The sequence below is a fragment of the Nuphar pumila genome, chromosome 3 (assembly GCF_984573655.1).
Source record: "Nuphar pumila chromosome 3, dmNupPumi1.hap1.1, whole genome shotgun sequence".
NCBI lineage: Eukaryota > Viridiplantae > Streptophyta > Magnoliopsida > Nymphaeales > Nymphaeaceae > Nuphar > Nuphar pumila.
In genome coordinates, this window is record NC_143251.1 from 26,548,945 (window position 1) to 26,572,104 (window position 23,160).

Sequence of the window (23,160 nt, forward strand, 5' to 3'; positions counted from 1 at the left end):
ACGACCCGTTTATTAAATGGGTCGGATGTGGCAAACACGAACATGACCCATTTATTAAACGGGTAACCCGACACGACACTGTTAACCCGTTTAATAAACGGGTCGGGTCAACACGACACGATTACCAGTGACCCTTTGGGTGTAAGATTGGATTTAATCATTTTAAACGGGTTGCGGGTTGGCGGCCCGTTTGCAGGTTTTAAATATTTAAAACGGGTTGCGGGTTTTAAATATTTAAAAGTGTCATGTATATTTAAAACGGGTCGACACGATTACCAGTTTGGATACAAACGAGTTGCGGATTTAATCATCCCAAAGAACCATTTTAAATATAAACGGGTTACGGGTTGACGGGTTCGTGTCGTAAACGGGTCGACCCGCCTAACCCATTTATTAAACGGGTTGGCATACCCCTAACATGAACACGACCCGTTTAATAAACGGGTTAGACGGGTCGACCCGTTTACGACACGAACCCGTTTAAGACAAACCCTAACCCGGCTAACAAGCGGGTTGGCGGGTCAGGTCAGATTTTGCCACCCCTACACAAAAGTGGCCAAATGGACATCAAAGTCCCCATTTGACCTTTTATTTCTTCTTTTTTCCTTCTTTTCTGACTCTTCTTTTTTTCTTTTTTGTCCTAATCCCACCTTTTGGTGTGGCCCAACTAGATAGGTCCAAATCTTCACTTGAAAAATTGGCTAAGCCCTTGGACAACTTGTAGGTGCCTTCTAAGCCCCACTCTCTAACCTTGTTCTTCCTTGAATTTTTGTGCTCCTTAGTAGTTTTTAGCACTAAATAGGCTTATACACCACACAATTATAGACCCTCAGAACAATGTGAGCTCGTGTATACTTTTTTCTCTTTTTTTTAAAGCTATTTTAAAAGATATTTTCAATAAAAATCCAGAATAAACCGCACACCAAATCTAAATAATCGGCTCACACAAAAGTGGTGAAGTCCAGATCGAACCACAGGGAACGGGATAAGAACAAGTATTCTAAACAAATCACACTCTTTATTGCCTCAAAAATAGAAAAGAGTACAAAAGCAAATGCACACAAATCCTATTACAAAAGCACGGGCAGCAATAAAATTTAAATGGATTACAACCCGAAAATGATAGAAATGACCTAATGCCCTAATTATAAAAACTCCAAATACAACCTCGAGCTAGCTTTCTTCAACCCATGTGTAAAGAACTTTAGTGTGTCCACTTCAACCAACTTGTCCACCTTATTGCTCATCAAGGCCACCACCTGCAATCCCACAAAACGGAAACACAAAAGACAAAACTTTTCTATACTATGTTAGTGACCTGGCAAAGACTCAACTAGACTTAAGCACTCAAAACCTAATTTTAGGTTCTGATTTTCTGATGAAAAACAGTACCTAACACATACAAAGTAACTCAACTAAGACACCAAAAACTCACCAAATACACCCCAAGACACTTAGTCACCGAAAACTTGACAAAACTAGTAAAACTACTCTACCCGATTTAACTATTATCCCAAAACAACTAAACTAACTTAATCAAATTAAATGACACTTAACCTATAAAAAACCAGATCCTTAAACTTGGACTCATGCAAGAACACTAAAAAGAGTTACTAACCCTACTAAGACCAAACAATGCAATTGAACTCAAACTATCTCTAATTACTAGACTTAATACCACTACTATGTTAACTACTGACTTAACTTAATTAAACTCAATGAAGAACCTAATTGCCTTCTAGTTTCTGACAAAAACCGAAAGTTAACTCACTCAAAACACTCTAAAATAGCAAAAATAATAGCAATACACAAAGCAAAAATGAGAACAATCAATTAAGCACCACCCGATTTAACCAACTAGACCCTACCGATTGACTTAGCCTAGCCGCCTACTACAACCAACCCAAGACAACTTGTTGGATTTCCGGACAAAACTAGGGACCTAACCACTAAAAACACTTTAAATTATCACATTTAATGACCCCTAAAACCCACATGCAACTCACCTTGAAAATAGCAAACAAAGTGAATCAATAACAACCAAGATCAGACTTACCAAGGCCACTCAAGCCCAGCCGGCTGAACTGGCTGCCCTTGAGTCGACTTGGGTTGACTCTAAACCACTTCAAATCGCGACCCAACCTGGTTGAAACACAACCTAAGACCCTGGCCTAAGGTGCACTAGGTTCGAACTTGAAAGAAACCAACACCCCACAGCCTAAAACATTGACCCACACCAACCTAACCTGGCCGGCTGCGCCTATTGGACTTAGATCGACTAGGTTGACTTAATTGGGTTAAATTTGACCTAACTTAGCTTGATCAGACCTTGGACTAGGTCTGAACGTGTCCTAAACCTAACCTAGGTGACCTAACTTGACCCAGAAGACTTAACTTACTAAAGATAAAGAACACAAACCAACAAAGAACCTAGCCCACACGGCTAGATCACTTTGACTAGACCAACCCATCGGACCTAGCTAGGCTAGGTTAGGTTGGGTCCAGGTGGGAGACGACCCTTCCTTCCTAGAAGGGAGGCCTCTAATTGCCTAACACACACAAGGGAACCTTCCTCTTAAAAAAAAACGAATTTAGGAAGAGGAGAAGGAAAAGATTCTCATGTTGGACTTTCCAATTTAGAAAAATGGAAAGTCCAAGAAAGGAAGGTCAAAAAGGAGGACGACTCTCTCTTTTTAAAGCCTTCCAAAATTGAAATTAAGCAACTCTAAAAATCAGACAAAAATATTTAGACACTTCCTAAATATGTCTAATCTTATGTCACACGGACTCGGCTAGAAGGTCGACGCACCCGTGTCAACACGCCCCGACACAGGTGCGGCTTCGGACACGGGGCGGACTCGGTCAACAAGTGTAAGACTCGGTCAACGCAACGGAGCCGAGTCCGTCCACTTTATAGACTCGGTCAACTTTGACCGAGCCTATTGTTGTCCATATTTAAAATTTATTTTGGACATCCAAAATGTTTATTATTATATTTTTGCTTTTTTATTATTGTTAGATTGGTCATTACTTTTTTATTTTTGCTTTAAAATTTACAATCTTATTATTAATTTATTGTTATATATATAATTATATATATATATTTAAATATATATATATAGCCGAGTCCCCGTGTCCAAAATTTTTGAAATTGTGTTGTAACCGTGTCGCACCCGTACTTGTACCCGCACCCATGTGACATAGGTCTAATCACGCCCAAGCAAGAAAAACTCAACACTTAATTACAAAAAAAAATAATTTTAAAAAATCGCTGCAACTAAAATCGAAGGTCGGATTTCTGCATGGCCAGAAAACCGACTTCAGTAAAATGGTCATAAAATCCCAACCCCTGGTTGGATTGAGCTGAAATTTGGAGGGAATACTCTACACACGTACAACTAACACATTAAAATTTCAGCCTTAAACTCTTTCTGGGTCAGCCGAAATGATATGTTTATTAGACAAGAAAATTCAGGTCTGAAACAGAAAATCCAGCCGATGAAGAAAAGAGTTTTTCGGCCAAAATCAAAATTCTAAAACATAAAACAATGAGTCTAAATGATCCTAAACAATCCTAATACACAAAAATCACAGAGAGTAAATATAAATATGCAAGAAGAATCAAACGAAATCTGATCTACATACAAGAAACCCTAAAAAACTAAAGAAGGGGTAGAAGAATGAACTTACTGGCAGCGGTTCCCGATTTGGGATTGGGTTGAGAAAAGAGTGGATCTCCCATAAAATGGTGTTGCGTCCCAAAGGTTTCCCACAACGTGAGGAGTGATGTCACGTCAAGCACGCATGTACTTTCAACCGAAAGATAGAGGAGACAAGAGCTGGTTGAGAGAAGAGAGGCAACCGACCGGAGATAGGAGGTGCCGGCTACCTTGAGCACCCTTGGTAGCGTCACTTACCAACGTGTCAAGGACTCTTGGCTGTTGCACATGAAATTCACATGGAGAGGAAGAAGAAAGAAGAAAGAAGAAAGAGGGAGAGAGAGTTCCCCACGTTGAGAAAGAAGAGGAGGAAAGAAGGGGGGGCAGCATCTCCTAAGGAGAAGATCCCCTTCTCCTTAGGTTTCCTAACCTATTTATAATGCTAACTTTAAACAAAATTAATTTCTAAATTCCTAAAAACACTTCTAACATTCATATTTTCAAAAACACTCAAAAGTAATACTTATTTCTAAAACTACACTACAAATACCATTATTTTATAACAATTCCAAGGTGGCGCATCCTATGGAGGGCTATTTTGAACTTGTTAACCTTTGCACAACTGGATTTGAGATTGGAGCATATATGATTTGGATCTTGACTCCGGATCTTCGCTCCAGCTGCTTTGAAATAACTCTAGAATGTCCGAATTGCACTCGATTTGGACGAAATTTGCACCAAAAGCTCTTTGCACACAAAACACCAAAATTCATCAACCATGGGTATTTTAACATTAAAATCAATGAAATTCATGTATAAATTGTATAAAAATACATGTAATTTATGCATGATCATGAGCCACAATTGGCACAATTGGCAAACTAGGCTACAATACAGAAAATATAGAACCAGACGGTTTCTGAACCTGAACGTGACTTGACAGACACATAACTCACAGAATGCTACACATCTCCCGGCACAAATTAGTACAATGACGGACTATATTACAAACAAACTAGATACCAAAAATCATGCCCAGCGCACGAGTGAATAGGGAAATATCAATGCACAAAGTTCGCCAAAAATCAGGATTGTAGTCTACTACAGAGGAAAACGAGCTACAAAACTCCAAATTTACAACTTCCACACTCCCACCTTTGTCCAACCTCTTCTACACATGTCAGAGGTTCTATGGATCAAATATAAGCTTCTAATCACACACAGATTGTGAGAATTGTGCGAATGAAGTCGCTGAAATATCTCTGTCAACTATGTTCAGGAAATGACACAACTCGCTGAAAAATGATATAGAATTACCTGAAAATGGCAAGATCCCTTGGGGAAATTGGTGCTATTATCTAGAGCACTCAAATAGTGTTCCATACACTCCAAGAACGCCAATAGATTCATCGTAGATGCTAAGAATTGCTTAAGAGAAGTAGCCAGATAGATCTAGTGTTTTGTTTTACCCGAAAGTGAGGGAGTCATTGGAATATTTGAGCAATTCCGGGCTACTGCAACCTCATTAACTCGTGCAATTGCTCAAATGAGCTCTATGCACTCCAAATAGCGATTGTTGTAGGTCGCTGGATTTCATGCTGAAAAAGCTCACATGGTCGAAGTTGTTGGATCGGTTAGTGCTACACTCCAAGGAGGAGCTCCCATGATATTCTAGAAAGGAGCACTCACGTGGGGCTCTACTCACTAGCCAACAATCTAAAGGATCAGATCCCAAATGAGAATTAGAGTGAGGAAGAAGAAAGAAGCAGAAGAGAGAGTTCAAGTGGAGAGATCAATTCAATTTCAAGTATGAATCTCAAAATGGTGCCAAAGGGGTATTTAAACCCAATGAGTATTTCATTTATTTCTTAACTTTTTTTTAATTCCTTAACAAGAAAACGACATATTTGGATGTCCATGGTTTCTATAAGTTGTGTTGGATTACTATTAGTTGTTCTCTTGTTATTTGGTTAAATGATACAATTGTTAGAGCATTCAAATTATTGCTTAAATTCTTTTTGTAATTTGTTTTATATTCTCTAATTGTTGTTCATTATTGTTTCATATGTAGTGCATTGTTTTTTTAACACATTTATTTATTTATTTATTTATTTTGCGAAGATAATGCTTTACGCTTCAAGGCTTATGCCTCGCTGCATGGGTTGTTCTTGTGCCTCCCTATGCCTAAATGCTTTTCAGTTTTCACAACATTCACTGCAACTATCTCTTGCTATGACTTAATGAAAGTTTTCTTCTCCATTGCATCTCTTCTTTCTTCTCTATCTTGTTGAACAGTTTAGCTGTTTAATATGCATATTATTTCATAGTCTACATTTTTCTTGTAAGATATGCATGCCATTCATAGAATATTATCTTGATTATTGGGTGTTCAATGTCTTATGCAGCTCATAATTGTTTGACATGTGATATTACGGTTTTATCCTATGCAATTACCATTGTTTCTTGTGCTGTGAATTTTTTAGGATCTTTCCATTTTTCTTATTTTTATTAAAAATAAGAATTGTATGATACAATATGAGGGGATACAATATGTATCTTAATTTGGATCCGACCAATATAGGTTATGATATGCTTTTTACAGCCTTGTTTTTTGTCACTTGGATTTAGCATCTTGTTCACATTATCTATGACTATCTACAAATTTATATTAACAACTTTTGTCAATCAGGTTGCCAATGGCTTGGGTACCTCAACTCGAATCATTATGTTTATCAGTTAACATTGAAGAGTTTTGGACTATAAACACTCAAAACCCATATGACATGAAAGTAGATGACTTTGTGCTGTCAGTGGCTGTTCCCTTACTTGGTGAATGATAACTTTTATCAGTTACCAATGGAATGGAATGTTTGTGGATTATAGATTCACAAGATTCATGTGTGCTTTGAGGGCCATTTGTTTCAGCCCAAAATGAGGGAAAGAGGCCCATTTTCAAATGAAATGGGCTTCTTTCCCATGGGTGGTTGAAATGAATGCCTCCTTCAGGATCCCATGTTGGGGACAGATTTACATGGCAAGAATTTTCATATCATGTTTAAATACTAAAATATAACATAAACTACAGACTAAAGCTTAATATTAATAAACAAAAGAATAAACTTACGATCACCGCTAGGTGAAACATGCCATGTCTCTCCTTGACGGGCACCAATGCCTGCAAAAAATTTCTCTTCCCACTTGTCTCCCCATTTGGTTCCAAGTTCAGTCTCTGCCCATTTATCCGTCCTGAGCAAATCAAATAAAGACAAAAGGCATGTGCTTATTATAGTTTGAGTTGGACATAGAAATTGACTGTCGTGACAATGTTTAAAACTAAATTTAATTGCTTATTACAGTTTGAGTTGGACAAAGAATTTAACAGACATGCCAATGTATAACATTAAATTTATGGAGGCTGGCCACCCTGATGTTTTTATAACTCATGTTAAGAACTAAGGACTCAAATGATGCACAAATCAAACCAACATGATCTCTTGGTTTGAAATGCAAGCCCAAAGGTTTTCCTCTTAAAATAACAACAACATTTTATGTCCAAATAGAAGACACCAAGGCAACTTGGGTTCTATGAGCGCCATCCTAGCATTCTACATATATGAGACTGAGGCCAAATGATCAACCAACTGGCTCCAAAATCAACACAATCTGCAATCCATGAATTAGGAAAATAATAGCAGTAAGTCTTTCTAAGACTTTATCTAGAAGCTATGTGGTCTCTATCAGTGTTATCAGCTTGTGATAAGTGACGTGCCCAAAGTGAACCTAACCTATTGTCATGCTCTTATCAGATATCTCACTGTTATCATACTATAATTTAGTTAACCCTGCAAAGCAAACTTATGCAGAGTAATATTTTTTTGAACATCAACAGATACGGACTTTTGGCTTTAGATAGCAAGCCAGAGAGCTATTCTTCTCCATTTTGGAGTCCTAAATAAGCAGAGCATTCTCTTGAATCTTCACTCATACATTCAAAAAGTATAAATAAGTTTACCAACACAACCACTTTGCTGGCTATCCATGGAGCAATATTATGCAAGATTTAACACAAAGATCAAAGTATATAAATCTGAAATATACTCTCTTAATCTGATTCACAATTTTGGAAAAAACAAGTACCATGATAGACCGAATTTGTCACACTAAACCATGCAGTTACCTTAGAAACATATTACACCAAAATAGCACCAACTGCAGCAACATAGATAGACCGAATAGCACCAAAATCAATTTTTCAATGATAGTCCAACAACGATAGTGAAAACCACTCAACTGCAGCAACATATTACACCAATTGATATACAGAGACATGCTTGACTAGAGATCCTAATTCATTGCAAAACATGTTTTTCAATTCTATTAGAAGGGGAAAGCCCACGGAGTTTTACACTGCCAGGACAGCGACAATAAGTACGGCAGGCAGAGCCAGCGCGGCTAGGTCTCTGATCCTGGGGGCAGTTTATCCGTGTAAATATAAAAAATATATATATTAGAAGAGTAATTGGCATTTTCACATTAGAATAGAGCAGATCTGGGATAACAAGTTGTTATAATAAGCATGAACAGAGCATTTCAAAGAGTCGAAAGGGAAAAGAAAAAGTAGAGAAGACCATTTTAATACGGATCCAGTCCCATCATACTGTTCTCCCCATTTTTCCCACCATGATTGATCATTTAACCTGCCGTATTTGTGAGCCCCTTTCTCAGTCCAACCCTTAGCATCATACTTCTCCCACCTAACAAGGCCAGTAAAGTAAAGCCAAAAATAATAATGTCACATTTGTTGAAATTGGAATATGCACTACTGACAAATTTGGTTCATGAGAAAAGCCAGACAAATTCAGAACTGATAATTTCCCTCACCATTTCTCATACCAACCAGCAGCTCCAGAGCCAGATTTTGCTTGTTTCTGGGCACTTCTCTCTATCCTTGCCAGGTTACTGCAAAAACAAAAGCAATAAGGATGTCATTACAATATACTATTTCAACTAATAGGCATGGCAGCTAGGGGTGGCAATCGGGTCGGGTTGGCGGGTCGGGTTGGCGGGTCAGCATACCTCAACCCGAACCCGACCCGTTTATTAAACGGGTCGGCTGTGGCAAACACGAACCCGACCCGTTTAATAAACGGGTAACCCGACACGACCCGCCAACCCATTTAATAAATGGGTTGGGTCGGGTAAACGGGTTTTCAGGTTCGCGGGTCGTGTTGGCGGGTTGACGGATCGGGTTGGCAGGTTGGCGGGTTGACGGGTCGGGCAGACGGGTTGGCGGGTCGGGCAGACGGGTTGGCGGGTTGACCCACCCGCCTAACCCGTTTATTAAACGGGTCATCCGGGTTGGCGGGTTGGCATACCCCCAACCCGAACCCGACCTGTTTAATAAACGGGTTACACGGGTCGACCCGTTTATTAAACGGGTTGGCTTAAGCCCAACCCGAACCCGCCTAAGAGGCGAGTTGGCGGGTCGGGTTGGCGGGTCGTGTCAGAAATTGCCACCCCTAATGGCAGCATTCTTATACAAGTAGACCTTTATTACATAAATTCACGGGGATTTAGGAAAAATGAAATCAGGATTATGGCTAAATAAGGAAAACAAACAATTAAAACATGACGGCATGATAGATTAAAAATCCATCTGCAATGTACACATATAAGTAGATATGCAACCTGGTAAGAGTGCATTTGCAACCTACTGAAATGCCCTCTGCACAGAAAGGAAAGGAACCGAGTGCAGAAAGTGTTTCTACAGAAACAAAGACCAACAACTCCACACACACACACACCACCCCTCTGAAGAAAAAAAAAACCCTGAAAAGAAGGGAAAAAGAAACATTGGGCTTTGTTTCCGCAGCAAGCAGCAGGCTATTTAATGGGGGCAGGGGCACCTTTGCTTGAGGAAATCCAGTTCCAAGTGAAGAAGGCATCTTTCTTGTGCCACTCTAAGGCACCCTAAAACCAAATGAAGGATTTTGATATCCTAGTCTAAATCCCTAAACACTTTTTGGCCTCCAGCACTCCTGAATTGGAGAAGGCCCCTATATTCCATTGGCTCAATTTTTTTATAAAATAGATGGAACTTGAAAAACCAGTATTTGGATATTAACTTTATCGATGCAAGCATTTAAATTTAGACAGTCCCCAAATAATCATTTCTAGTTTCTACAGCCTTTAAGACATACGGAAAATTCAGTGATTTCTTGTTGACCAATATTATACAAAGCATTGATCCAAGTAAGGCAAAAGAATGGGTCTTCGAGTAGTTCAATGATTAGAAAATCATGTACTATAGCTGTAATATCATGTATTTTTCCATGATTTTTAAAATCGATAAATATAATTTTTAAATTATATATTTATTTAAAATCGATAAAATCGTGGGAAAATAGTTAATTTTATAGGTGACGTTAGTTGGGTCTGGGCATGGCCCAGAGCCCACTGACAAGACTTAGTTGAGCTAATTATGATTTGAGAATTTTTTGGTTTTTAACCTTTAAATTTGAGCAAAAATCCCGATTAAATTCAGGTATGAACACCGTTAGATCTGCCTCAAAATACTGATCACGTTGATGACCTGTTTTTCCGAAATCGGATTACGATTAACCCGAAAATCACATTTTTCAAAAATGACCCACCTCTATTTTTTGACATTGTCTGGATTAGATTGGACTAGATCCACTCTGTTTGATCCAAGTTAATATGGATCCGAACCCATATCAGGATCTATATTGACTAGGATCTGGTCCAAGTAGGATCCATGTAGATTTGGATATGAATTTGGATCTTAAATCCAAATTTGGATCCGAAATCCATCCATGGCCAATTTAAAACTTTAAAATCAACCTTTGAATTTAAATAGGATGAAGTAGAGTTTTACCTGGGGTAGAACTCTACCCCATAGGACTTTCCAGAGGGGGGCGACACCCTAAATATTCTTTAGAATATTAAATTAAATAAAATAATAAATAAAATAATTAAATAAATTTTAATTAATTGAAATATCTAGAAGAGAAGTAGAACTCTACTCTCTAACGTCGTTATCTAGAGGAGACGTCACCCCTTTTAGATTAAAATAACTTAAAGAAAATAAATAAAATATTATAACCAATATAAAAAGAGGGTTAGTCTCTCCCTATCTCTAGAACTCATGTTCTAGAGAGAGTGTGAGATAGGGAAAAACAAGAAGGAAAATTTGTGTGAAGAGAGAGAGAAAAAAAAGAAAGAAAGAGAAAAAAGAAAAGAAAGAAAGAAAGAAAAGAAAATAGTTTTTTTCATACATCCATCGATTTCTCCGATCTTTTTTCTGAACTTCGATCAAGGTATGGGTTTCTCTCTAAATTCTTACGAGCAAGAAATACGTATAATCGAAGTTATATATATGTATATGTAGATTTATTCTTATGAATGACGATTTCTTTTGTGCATCAAAAATCTGAAAATATAAATGGCGTTCTCATGTTGCACGCATATGAATATGTATAGTAGGCATATACATATTCAGATTTGATGATTTTACATCAAGAAAATAGGCATGTCGATACATATATGTCAATTTTTTTCTTCATATCTAAAAATATTCATGTAGTTCAGGTTTTATAGATGCATTTGAAAATATATGCGTGGTGCAGTTTTGGTAATATTCTTGTTCATGTACGCTGAAATATATATATATATATATATATATATATATATATATATATATATATATATATATTTCCATGATCAGATTTGGCGAGTGTTATACTTCTGGAAATCTGAACACACACACACACACACACACACACACACACACACACACACATATATATATATATATATATATATATATATATATTGGCTGCCGAGTTTCATCATCATGCATCTAAATACATATCTTGTTTTAGATCTTGTCAAATTAAAAGCAGGCATCTGAAAATATGCTTCTAAATAAATAAGTTTTAACTGCTTTAGATTTGTTGATTCGCATATACATGCATTTGAAAATATTTTCTTATTTCAGATTTGTTGAATTACATATAATAGTATCTGAATATCTTTATTTAGATCTATCAACATGCTGTTTCGGATCAAATCTGCTGAACAGCATGAATATGTTGTTTCGGATCAAATTTGCCAAACAGCATGCACATGCTGTTCTGGGTCAGATCTGCCGAACAGCATTTAGACATGTTTTGGATCAGATTTGCCGAACAGCATGCATATGCTGTTTCGGATCAGATCTGCCGAACAGCATGCATATGCTGTTTCGGATCTGATCTGCCGAACAGCATGTATACATGCTGTTCTGGATCAGATTTGCCGAACAACATGAATACATGATGTTCTGGATCAGATCTCTCAAACAGCTCGTACATGCTGCTTTTGGTTCAGACTTGCCGATACACACGTTTATCTATTTCGGTTCAAATCTGCCAAATCATACGTTTGTTTTTTAATAAGACCTGCCGATACACTACACGTTTAATTCGATTCAGACCTGCCAAATTATATGTTCATGTTGGATCAGATTTGCCGTGACACATGCTCATGTATATACATATGTTTATATTCAATTTTATTAAGTTAAGCATACATAAATATACAGTCCAGCATTTATAGTAGTGGGCTAATGGTCTGACTGACCCATGTACATGTTCGTGAACATGTATATAGATTAGCCAGCAGGCTGGTCCACATGTGCTTATGGTCTCGCATGGTACATGTTTGAGTGGGGTCTAGCCGACACATGTACATGTTTGTGAACATGTACATGGATCAGCCGACAAGCTGGTACAAGATTTCTTATGGTCCGGCCGACCCGTGTACATGATTACAATCATGTACATGGATCAACCAGCATGTTGTTAAAGTATATTTCTCAGCATTGGTCGACCCATGTACATGAATTTGAACATGTACATGGGTCAGCCCCAGTTGTTGGCCTGGTAAAATCTTCTGCATGGTTGACTGAGTACGTGAGTTTGTTCATGTACATGTTTAGGATTGATATATGCATTCTTTCTAACATGATAGATAAACATGATTTTGATTTGATCGACTTGCAGTTGTGTATATCATACACATGAATCTGAAATTTATTTGACATTCGCATAATTGTGATCATATACATGTTTGGATGTTTATGTATGAAATTGATCATGATAATGTGTTCTGCAAGCATCTGTTCACATGCGTAAGCATTTGACTTTATATGCATTCATTTTTTGTGCTTGAATATGCATTGTGAACATGTTTGGAAACAATGTTGTGTTGCATTGTGAACATTGTTCACTGAAATTTTGCAAAGATGCATAAATCACTTTTGAGATGTGTTGGTGGTCAGATGTGAATCATTGCGAGCCATGTAGGCCAGAAGCATATGTTGCTCCAATTGTTGTTGATTTTATTTATGCATTGCAAAATTTATTTCTAAAAATTATTGGTTTTCCAAATTTAATTACACTGATAAATTGTGATGGGCCAAGACCCAAATTTGTGTGTTTTGCATGTGAATTTGCAAAACGATTCTTGTGTAAAGAACTTGAAATTATTTAAAAGGTAAAAGAAACCAAATAGTGTAATTAATTTCTTCATTGATGTCTCTTCCACAGTGTGAGAATCTTGGATGGCGGTCTAGGGGGACCGTGAAGATACTAAAACTCCATGTGCGATTGTGCTCCTAAGCCTGATATGGTGGTTCACCTCCCGGCCACGATTTTAAGGAGATTTCAGTTACTTTGCCTGGAGGTGGTGTTGTTGACTTAGTTATAGTTTTAATATACCAAGAAAGTTGTGTCAATGGTTAAGGATTTTCATTGATGTCCTGGCATTAGGTGAGGATTCCTAATGTTCCGATGGAATGTGAGGATTCTTGATATCAATCGAGGAACAAGTGTGGAACCCAGTAATAAAATATAAAATGTGTTTTAAGCTACAACTGAGAGTCGAACTTAGACTTCGGAAATTTATACCCGTTTTGAGTATCCGCGAGTTTAAGAAAAAGTGAAAATTAAATTTATGTGCATTTAATAGAGACATGCATGCAAAAGCAACTCTGATAAATAACTTAATAAGTTATTCATGAATATTTATTGTTCAGCATTAGTTCATACATTATGCGTATTTGGCTTTGCATAATACTTGTTACTACATGGTATTTTGTTAAATGCTTGAATAGTAAGTTGATTGTGGTAAGTTGTTAATTGTGATATTCCTCTTAAATTTATGCATCAATTTGTTTATGCTATTTCCTGTACTATTTGAATTTTTAGAGGAATTCATACAAAGGACTTCGGTTCTTACCCGTTTTCTTAAAACGGTTCTACAAGCACGAATGATAAGTGATGCCCTGACTAGTTGGTTGGAGACTACGAGTTGTGTGATTAGTTTCTGGGTTTTGATAGGATGACTCATATGATATAGACGATTTTGATATTTTAGACTATTTGACTTTTTATTTAAATTAATAAGTTTGAATTATTCTTTTGTTGATTCAATATAAAGTTTGGCTTGTGGTTTGGTATATTAAATATGTGATGCCCCGGATCCTTGGGTTAGTTTGCGCAATTGTTTAAAAAAAATTCACTACTTTTACGAGGGTCAGTTGGGATCGTTACAATAGCAAAACATATAAATTAACTCAAGGACATCAAAAAGAAAAAAGAGAACTAGAGAAACATTTGGCAAAACTTTTGGCAAAGTATTGCACCAAATGACTATCAAATAGTTCTGCTTATATTTACAACTAATTAAAAATTAGCTACATCAAATAAGTAAAATGTGGGTGATACGAAGGTACAACACAAATTTCTGAAAAGTTGGGTACACAAGTATGTGTGTATATAATAGTCACAGAAATCCGCAATATTTTCAAAATATCATGATATTATTGGTGCACTTTCAGCAAACCATATTAAAAGGAAAATATTGCCAATTTAATTACATCGTAATATTATCAATTATGTTTACTATTTTTATTTATTTTCTATATCTTAAATATATTTTCTTTTTTACATTTTTTACTTATTTCTTTTATTATATATGTATTTTATTGTCAACACATAATATTTTCTTTACTTATTTTTTTAATTTTTTTAAACTTTTAAGCCCCGAGATTTACCACCTGACCTATAATATCACAAGAAATAGCCTCGTCGAGATATAGCCAATATCGATATTTGTGACTATGATATCTATGCATACATACATAGATATAAGGTTTATCTAGCATTAAACCTTAGTTATTAAAAGCAGCACCTAGGCGAAGCCCCACTGCCTGGGCTTGGGTGGTGGGGCCCTAATTTAGCTCCTAGGAGCCGCCTAACTCACCTAGGCATTGCCTAGGCTTGGACTGACCAGGCGTAAGCCTAAATCGGTCCTATTTGTTTTTGTTTTTTTGACCCACATGGATCATATAAAAGGCAAAAAGGGGGCCCTAATTGCCCCCTTTTTGCACAGTCTCCTTCCCTCCCTCCTCTCTAGGCTGCCCCTTTTTCGCACCCTCTCCCTCTCCTCTCTCGGTTTTTGCAAGAAGAAGAAGAAGAGAACGACCTGGACCCAACCAAGGTACACCCTCCACTCTATTTCTTTCATTCTCTCTCACTCTCACTCTCACTCTCGTTTATGTCATTTTTGGCACTAATTGAGTGGGTTTGAAGATTTGGATTTCAGTAAATGAGTGAAAAGAGGAAAACTTTTTTTTATTTAAAAAATTGTTGCTTCTTTGCAGTTCATGTTAAACTGAGATTGGCTACACACTTTTTTTACTTATACTAACAGATGTAATTTCTGATTGAGACAAAACTTGGGTCCATTTTTAGAACTTTCAAAACATTTGTTCTTTGCTTGGTGGGATATCCCTTTGCTTTGTATGGCTTCTTGGTTGAGTTCCTGAGGCACTTGCCAGTGCTCAGACTCTTGTTGATATCGGCATGTGATATGCAACATTTCAGAAACGTTGCAATGATAGTGGCTATAGTTATTAATGTTATATCTTTATATGGCATTCTATGCATGCATGCTTCTTATCTTTTCTGTTTTTTGGTAACATATATAATGTTTGGCGAAATGCAGAACATGATTACTGGAGCTGCTCAGATGGATGGTGGGATACTCGTCATATCTGCTCCTGATGTGTCAATGCCACAAAGAAGCATATTTTGCTTGCACGTCAGGTTGCTACTCCATTTCTGTGAGCTAGATATGGATGTTTCCATTGTAGAGCAAAATAACAGTTCATACTGTGTGTTCTAGGTAGGAGTGCCATCTCTGGTGTGCTTTTTGAACAAGGTTGATGCAGTTGACGATCCAGAGCTTCTGGAACTTGTAGAGATGGAGCTACAGGGTATTTTCCAGATGATATATTATTATTGTTGTTGTTGTCACTCTGATACTTTTATCAGGCATGACCTATATCTGACACAATTGGTAATTGTTATTTATTGTTCACAAGGTTGACTAAACTGAATGGTTCAATAATGTGTGTGCAAAATGCAAACAAATTACGTTAAGAAAGTATACATAACACTGGATAAATATGACTCGAAAAAATGATTTTTATTTTGTACAAGTTGTGAAGTTATTTATAGTCATGCCAATCAATATTAGATAGTACCATTTCCTTGTCCTATACTTTTGGTGCACAGGTTGTAACTTGTTTCTAATTCAACCTGTTTTGTTCAAATTTGTTTTATGGACTTACATGCTCAATTTGTTTTCTAGAGCTTCTAAGCTTTTACAAGTTTCCTGGTGACGAGATTCCAATCAGGGTTACCGGAAGCGCCTAGCTAAAAGGGGAAGCGCGAAACGTCGCGCTTCCGAAGCGTGGGGGGAAGCGTCCCCCTTTTTTGGGAAGTGTGCTTCCCTTTAATGGGGGACGTGTTTCCCTTTAATGGAGGACGTGCTTCCCTTTAATGGGAAGTGTGCTTCCCATCACGCTTCCCCCTCGCTTCCCCCACGCTTCCCCCTCGCTTCCCCTGTTTTTTCAATTTTTTTGTATTTTTGTATTTTTTATTTTATTTTTTTCGCTTCCCCCTCGCTTCCGAGACGCTTCCTAGGTCGCTTCCGAGACACTTTCCGAATCGCTCCTAAGTGGTCCCACGCTTCCCCGCTTCCTAAAATTTTGAAAGTGCCTTGCTTCCCGCTCCCGCTTCCCGTATCGCTTCCCGCTCCCGCTTCCTCAACTGGCAACCATGATTCCAATAATCTGGGGTTCCGCCTTACAAGGCACAAATGAAGAAATAGGGAAGAAAGCCATTTTGAAATTAATGGATGATGTGGACGAATACATACCTGAACCAGTACGACAACTTGACAAACCATTTCTCATGCCTATTGAAGATGTATTCTCAATTCAGGTAAAACTCTTGGTACAGCTTCCACATTTTTAGTATTTGTAGTCTGAAAACATATAGTGTGGTATTTCTTTTAGCAATTTTCTCATGTTTGATCTCTGTTGGATACTGTTACTACCAAAGCTATGGAACTTGACAGATTGTGCAAACTGTTTATCTTTTGTTTTAGGTTTAGTTTGGGAAAAGATAGATGAGTCAGTCAATTCTTCTTGATTCAGATGATGAATCGGGAAGAATCAGTGAATGGGATGGTTGTGAAACGTTTTTAACTAAAGAATTTGCTTAGTTCCCTGTTCCCTCCTTTCTGATGCTATGCACCAAGTGCATGTTTTAGTAAAAATGTTTGGCAAGGACGGAAAAGGGTTCTTCGGTTTTCAGGCAGTGATGTGTGTGTATGTGCATGCACATGCTCATGTAAAGCAGCTATAATCTTCTTCAACTACCGTCAGTCGACCTTGAAGTTGCACTACTAGTCTCAGGGTACTTTAGTGTATGTTCTGGAGCTTGTGATGTGTGTTTGTTTATTTAATTATTCATTTTTTCTTCTTATTTGTCCATTGCTTGTATTATGTCTATTGTTGTTGACATGTTAATTTTTTTGTATACAGGATTTTATTTTTTGTATATTGTTCATTCACATTGTTAGTTGTATGATTTGTTTATTCAATTGTTAATTTATTCTTAATCTGTTTGAGCAAGTTACGTAATATAATTGCTTGACAGTGTTCGACGTCATATTATTTGTCTATTGCTTATTGTTGATTGATTTTATGTTGTATACATATTTCTTATTAATTTTAGTAGTTTGTTTACATATTTTGTATGCTTTTTTTTGTTTTTTATTTAGGGTACCACCTAGTTCGCCTAGCGCCTATGACAACTAAGCATTAAACTAGTTGTATAACATTAGATACATTCAACTTATTAGAAATAACCAAAATTTTCTTAAAAGTAATGGCATTCTTGAAAATGCATGGTTATTTTTTAGGCATTATAAGTCTTTTGGATTTAGAGAAAAATAAAAAGTCAAAACACCCTTTTCAAAAATGCAAAAAGTGTATTTTATAAATTTAAATATAAAAAATTACCCCAAAAAGTACCCATACATGTTAAAAAATATCATAACTTTGAGGGTATTTTGATCATTTCAATAAATTGAATGCATCTAATGTTAAATAACTAGTTTAATGTTAGATAAACACATTATATATAAACACATTGACAGTTTTAAAAGGGAAATACGCTCGTGTCGTACATAGGGATGCACACGAGCTGAGCTTAGGCTGGCTTGGCTTGGCTCGAATAAAAAAATTAGCTTAAGCGAGTCAAGCTCGAGCCGAGCCTAAGCTAGCTCGGCTCATTGTGTAGCCCTAGTCGTACATACACCAATGCAGGTGTGACACTTGGCAGCGCTTTCTCAATGTCTCGAGCCGTCAACCGCATTGGGGTACATTTTTGTTTGTAACTAGAATTGGTTAACCCAACCAAGTCCAGTTTATCTATATTATATAAATAAATGTGTATACGCACAAAAACTATATACATATTTATATATGCATACCCTCACACTTATATATGAAGTTATGAACCCTCTCTCTCTAACCCTTTCCTTGATCCACACCCATCCTTGGTTGTCAAAGGCGGCCTAAGGGCAGCTCCACCGCCTGGGCAATAGGGTTTGGGAGGTGGGGCCCTATTTTACCGCCAAGGCATCGCCTAGCTCGCCTAGGCTGGGACCACCTGGGCTTACAAGCTTATTTTCGAGTTTTTTTTGTTTTTTATGTAGGTCGACCACAAGGTATAAAAGGGGAAAAGGTGCGCCCTTTCCCCATTTCGCTCTCTACCTCTCTCACCCTTTCGTTTTCCCTCACACTCTCTCTTGGTTTTTTGCAGCAAGAACAAGAAGAAAAAAGGTATGCCCTCTCTCTCTCTCTCCTCTTTTTTTCCTTCATCTCTTTTCTTTTTTCCTTTTTTCTTCTTCCTATTTTTCCTTCCTTTTTCTTCCTCATATTTTTTTTCCCTTTTCTTTTTTGTTCTTCTTTTCCTTGTTTTTCCTTTCCTTGTTTTTCCTTTCCTTTTTTTTCTTCTTGTTTTTCCCTCCCTTTTCCTCTTTTTCGTCCTGTTTTAACTTCCCTTTTTCTTTTTCTTTTCTTCCTGTTTTTTCCTTCCCTTTTCCTTTTTTTTTCTTCTTCCTGTTTTTCCTTCCCTTTTCTTTTTTTCTTCTTTTTCCTTCCTTTTTCTTTTTTTTTTTTCTTCGTCTTCCTGTTTTTCCTTTTTCTTCTTCTTCATGTTTTTCCTTCCCTTTCTTTTTTTTTCTTCTTTTTCTCGTTTTTCTTCCTTTTTCCTTTTTTCCATAGTTTATGTTTTTCAATTATATATGTTTTTTATATATTATATTACAGTTATTATAATATATATTGTGTTTGTGTTATGTTTTGTCTATTGCTTATTATTGATTATTGTTGATTGATTTTATATACATGTTTGTTATTAATTTTAGCAGTTTGTTTACATATTTTGTGTATTTTTTTAAAAAAAATAATTGGGGGCCCCACCTAGTCTTTTTAGGGGCTCACCGGCTAACGCCTTTGACAACTAAGCACCCACCCACTCTCTTTCTTGCCCTCCATCATCGGCCACTCGTCGGCAGATGACACACCAACATTAGTTCACTCATCAGTCGTCATCTGCCACAGTGAAAATAATAAGGGGAGAGGTGGTGGAAACAACAAGAGGAACAAGGAGCGATGGAAATGGAAAAAAGGAGGTCTCAATAGAAGAGGAGGTGGAAATTTCAAGCGAGAGAGATGGTGGAAACGGCGAAGGGGAGGAATGTTAGAAACGACAGAGGGAAGCTCTCTCTCTCTCTCTCAGAGCCACCAATGAGGTTGGCTCGCGAGTCAGGTGGTTGGCCGCCGAACTAATTGTTGGCAATATCTTTCCGGTGATTGTGGCTAAGGAAAGAAAGCGAAGGGAGGAAATGGGGATGGAGATGGAGATGGTGGAAAGGCAGAAGGGGGTGATGGTCGAGTAGTGAGGAGGGTAGTTCGTCCAGGGGGGGGGGGAGGAGAGAGAGGGGAGGGTGAGGTCCAGATAATGTTGAACCATGCATTGGACCTCTCTCTCTCTCTCTCTCTCTCTCTCTCTCTCTCTCTCTCTATATATATATATATATATATATATATATATATATAGAGAGAGAGAGAGAGAGAGAGAGATGTGTGTGTGTATTAATGTTGTTACGTTTTATAAAATGGGCTAGATATGGAGTTATAGAATGCCTATTACTAACCAGAAGTCGAAATCATGTCAAAAACATATAGTTAACTAACAAATAATGATTGACAAGTATATAGTTATGTGAAAGACACTGGCACAGCGGCCTAGCAGAAGTACCTGTGTTACATCAACAATTAGCAAGTAATCTGAAAATGCAACCCAACTAAAAGAGTTTGAAAGTAATAATCATCTCACAACAGGAAATGAGACATTAAGCTACCTCCATTCATCCTGGTAAAGAACTTCCTTCCAAGTTTCCCACCATGAATCACCTTCTGCATTCTTTCCAGATTTCTCCACACCTACCAAAATAAAAAATTGGTCAATATAAAATGTAAATTCAACTTGTCTGGATAACAGTGTTCAATCATGAGAAAGTATAGCAGTCAAAATGTGCAAATGGTCATCGCCATCTACAATACATACTTGACTATTTGCAAAACTCAACAGTTTTGTCAGGGAACCATTTTCTTATTACAAATAGCCAAATGAGAGACAATACAATGGGCTCATGAGGGATTACTTGACGGGCAAAACAAAAGTAAAACAAAGAGTTTTTCACAGTACAGAGATTTTCAAACTTTTTTAGATATCAATATGCAACAAATAATGAATTGGCATCACAAAGGAACTCTTTGTACCTAGCTCTTTGTATCCAGTCCAGTCACCCTTCTCCCACCACTGAAAATGAATTAAGAAAGTCAGTTAAATGCATTAACCATGATATTCACACATCCTGAGATAAATGACTTGCACCAATGTGTGGAAAAACAAGACTCACAAAATTGACCAGCGTGTAAATGGGAGAGGGGGGCTGGATGAAACATGCAGAATAAAACAGGTTTTGTTAATAATACCAGGTTTAGTAAAACTTGTGTTCAATTTATTCTGAATAATATAATGATCAAAACAGAAATCAGAACATGTAAAAGTAAGACAACTTATTTTACTTTAATATGTTTTTGGCTGTAACCAAAACATCTTCCCATTGATGATGAGCAGCAAGCCAGAAATCTGTGTTCCCACAAAGTTCACACCACTTCTGACAAAAATATCACAGGATAAACAATAAACTGCAATACTCAATTTTCTTAGCCAGAGGAGCGTACTAGACAACGAGAATGCTTTACAAGTATCCTACACTTTCCGAGGATCCCACTTCCCTCAGACATGCAAGCTACATGAGTTCAAGTATTCTTACATATTGTAATTACAGTTTAAATGAAGCCCAAGCACATATGAGCTACATCAAACATATGCTGCTAAAATCTAAAATTGAAATGCAAAGACCTACGCATCTCTGATTAAGCTAAAGACCATGTAGTAGTGACAACTATGCATCTGAATATTGTCATGAAAATCAATGCAAATTGACCAATTCACAACCAATGTTATGGGCCTGTTTGGATGACAGATTTTGAAAAAAAATGCTTTTAATAAACTTGTTTTTGTAAGTAAATTTATTGAAAATAAAATTTTGAAACTACGCTTTGTATTTTGAGGTTTTTGGTTGTCAAACATTTTTTAATAAAACAATGTCACCGGAATTGTTACTGGCTGAGTGGCTGTTCTTCTCCAATGTAACCACCGGAAAACCCTTCTTACCCACTTCTGTTCCTTGACTCATCCTCCCCACCAGAAAAATGCTGGAAAATCGCCCTCCTGTTGAATCCCATCCTCAAAATGCCACTCAAATCCATCTTCTCAAGTCCCCAATTTCCTCATCCCACCTCTTTCCTCTCTCTTCTGCCTCTGCCTTCATCACCCACCACGGTGCCCTCCCACTGCCCCCTCCATTTTCTCTACCATCAAAGTCACCAAAAAGATCATCATCAGATGGATAATGACAACATCAACACCTAAACCCTTTCCGGTGGAACCATCAGATGGGACTGTGGCTCCCATTCTGCATTGTGGTAGTGATGGGGTTGGGCATGAGTCGTATGACCATTATACTGCCTGCCTGAAGGAGCTATCTATATAACTTAAAGAGGGAGGAATGAGGGGATATGATGGCATGGATGAGGGAAGGGTGAATGGGGGTGAGCACGGTGTCAGATGGCGGGCTGCTGGTGGTGTAGGAGCACATGGAGACAAGGGTGAAGGCCTATGTAGAGGAGAAGGCCAAGTATGCAGAGGGTGGCGGGTTGCCATGGGAGGTGAGGAGGCTGCTGGCCATGGTCACGGCAAACCAGAAGGTGTATCTATGAAAGACATTGTCACTGATTTTGGACCCAGAAAATGAAGGATTCTAGAAAAACTCAAAAAAGAATAGAGAAAGTAGACAAAAAGATCTTTCCAAAGACACCTGATTCACTGGAAAACGATAAACAGAAGTTGAGATACAGTCCCAACAATGTTCCTAAAAAAGGGAAAAACAGGTGTGGCAGCTGACTACTCTACGCTATTTTTCGGCAACCTAGACCGAAAATCCAGAAAAAACAGTAAAAAGAACATAATAAGATCGGGTCGTCAGCTTTCTAATGCCACCAAGATCACCTTGGTCCGATGAGCGATTAGAAATAAACAACCTCTGGAAGGCAGACCACTTGGTTGTTACAGTCTGCAAGACAGTTTTCTATTCCAATTTTGGAATGTGGAAACAAGGACCCTGGAGGGGTTTTCGGTTCTAACCCAAAACAGGAAACTTCCAGGTCTGTGTCTTTCCAACGAATGTAAGAACAGTGATTTTCAAGGTCGGAGCATGGAGTTATGAACTTAGAAACAGAGACTACTCTGCAAAAAAAGTCAAAAAAGTGATTGTTTCCTCTGTTTCTATGTATTTTCGAAGACCTTAGTGTCGGAATTCGAATTTGCACTGAAGATGAGAACGATAGAGCTTAACGTCTATTTTCCAACGAGCCCTAGAACGT

At 37.6% G+C, this 23,160-nt stretch overlaps 1 protein-coding gene across 2 annotated transcripts in view; it reads right to left on the reverse strand.

The window, feature by feature from the left end:
* The window catches only part of LOC149842378 (protein EARLY STARVATION 1, chloroplastic-like), a 34,954-nt gene that overhangs the window by 6,677 nt on the left and 5,117 nt on the right, over positions 1-23,160 (reverse strand). For both annotated transcript variants that reach the window (XM_089999110.1, XM_089999108.1), the window contains exons 4-8: positions 20,929-20,968; positions 20,508-20,589; positions 8,541-8,618; positions 8,288-8,413; positions 6,784-6,905 (exon numbers count right to left, since the gene is read on the reverse strand). In XM_089999110.1, coding sequence (XP_089855236.1) covers positions 6,784-6,905; positions 8,288-8,413; positions 8,541-8,618; positions 20,508-20,589; positions 20,929-20,968 — 448 coding nt within the window. The remainder of the gene's footprint in view (positions 1-6,783; positions 6,906-8,287; positions 8,414-8,540; positions 8,619-20,507; positions 20,590-20,928; positions 20,969-23,160) is intronic.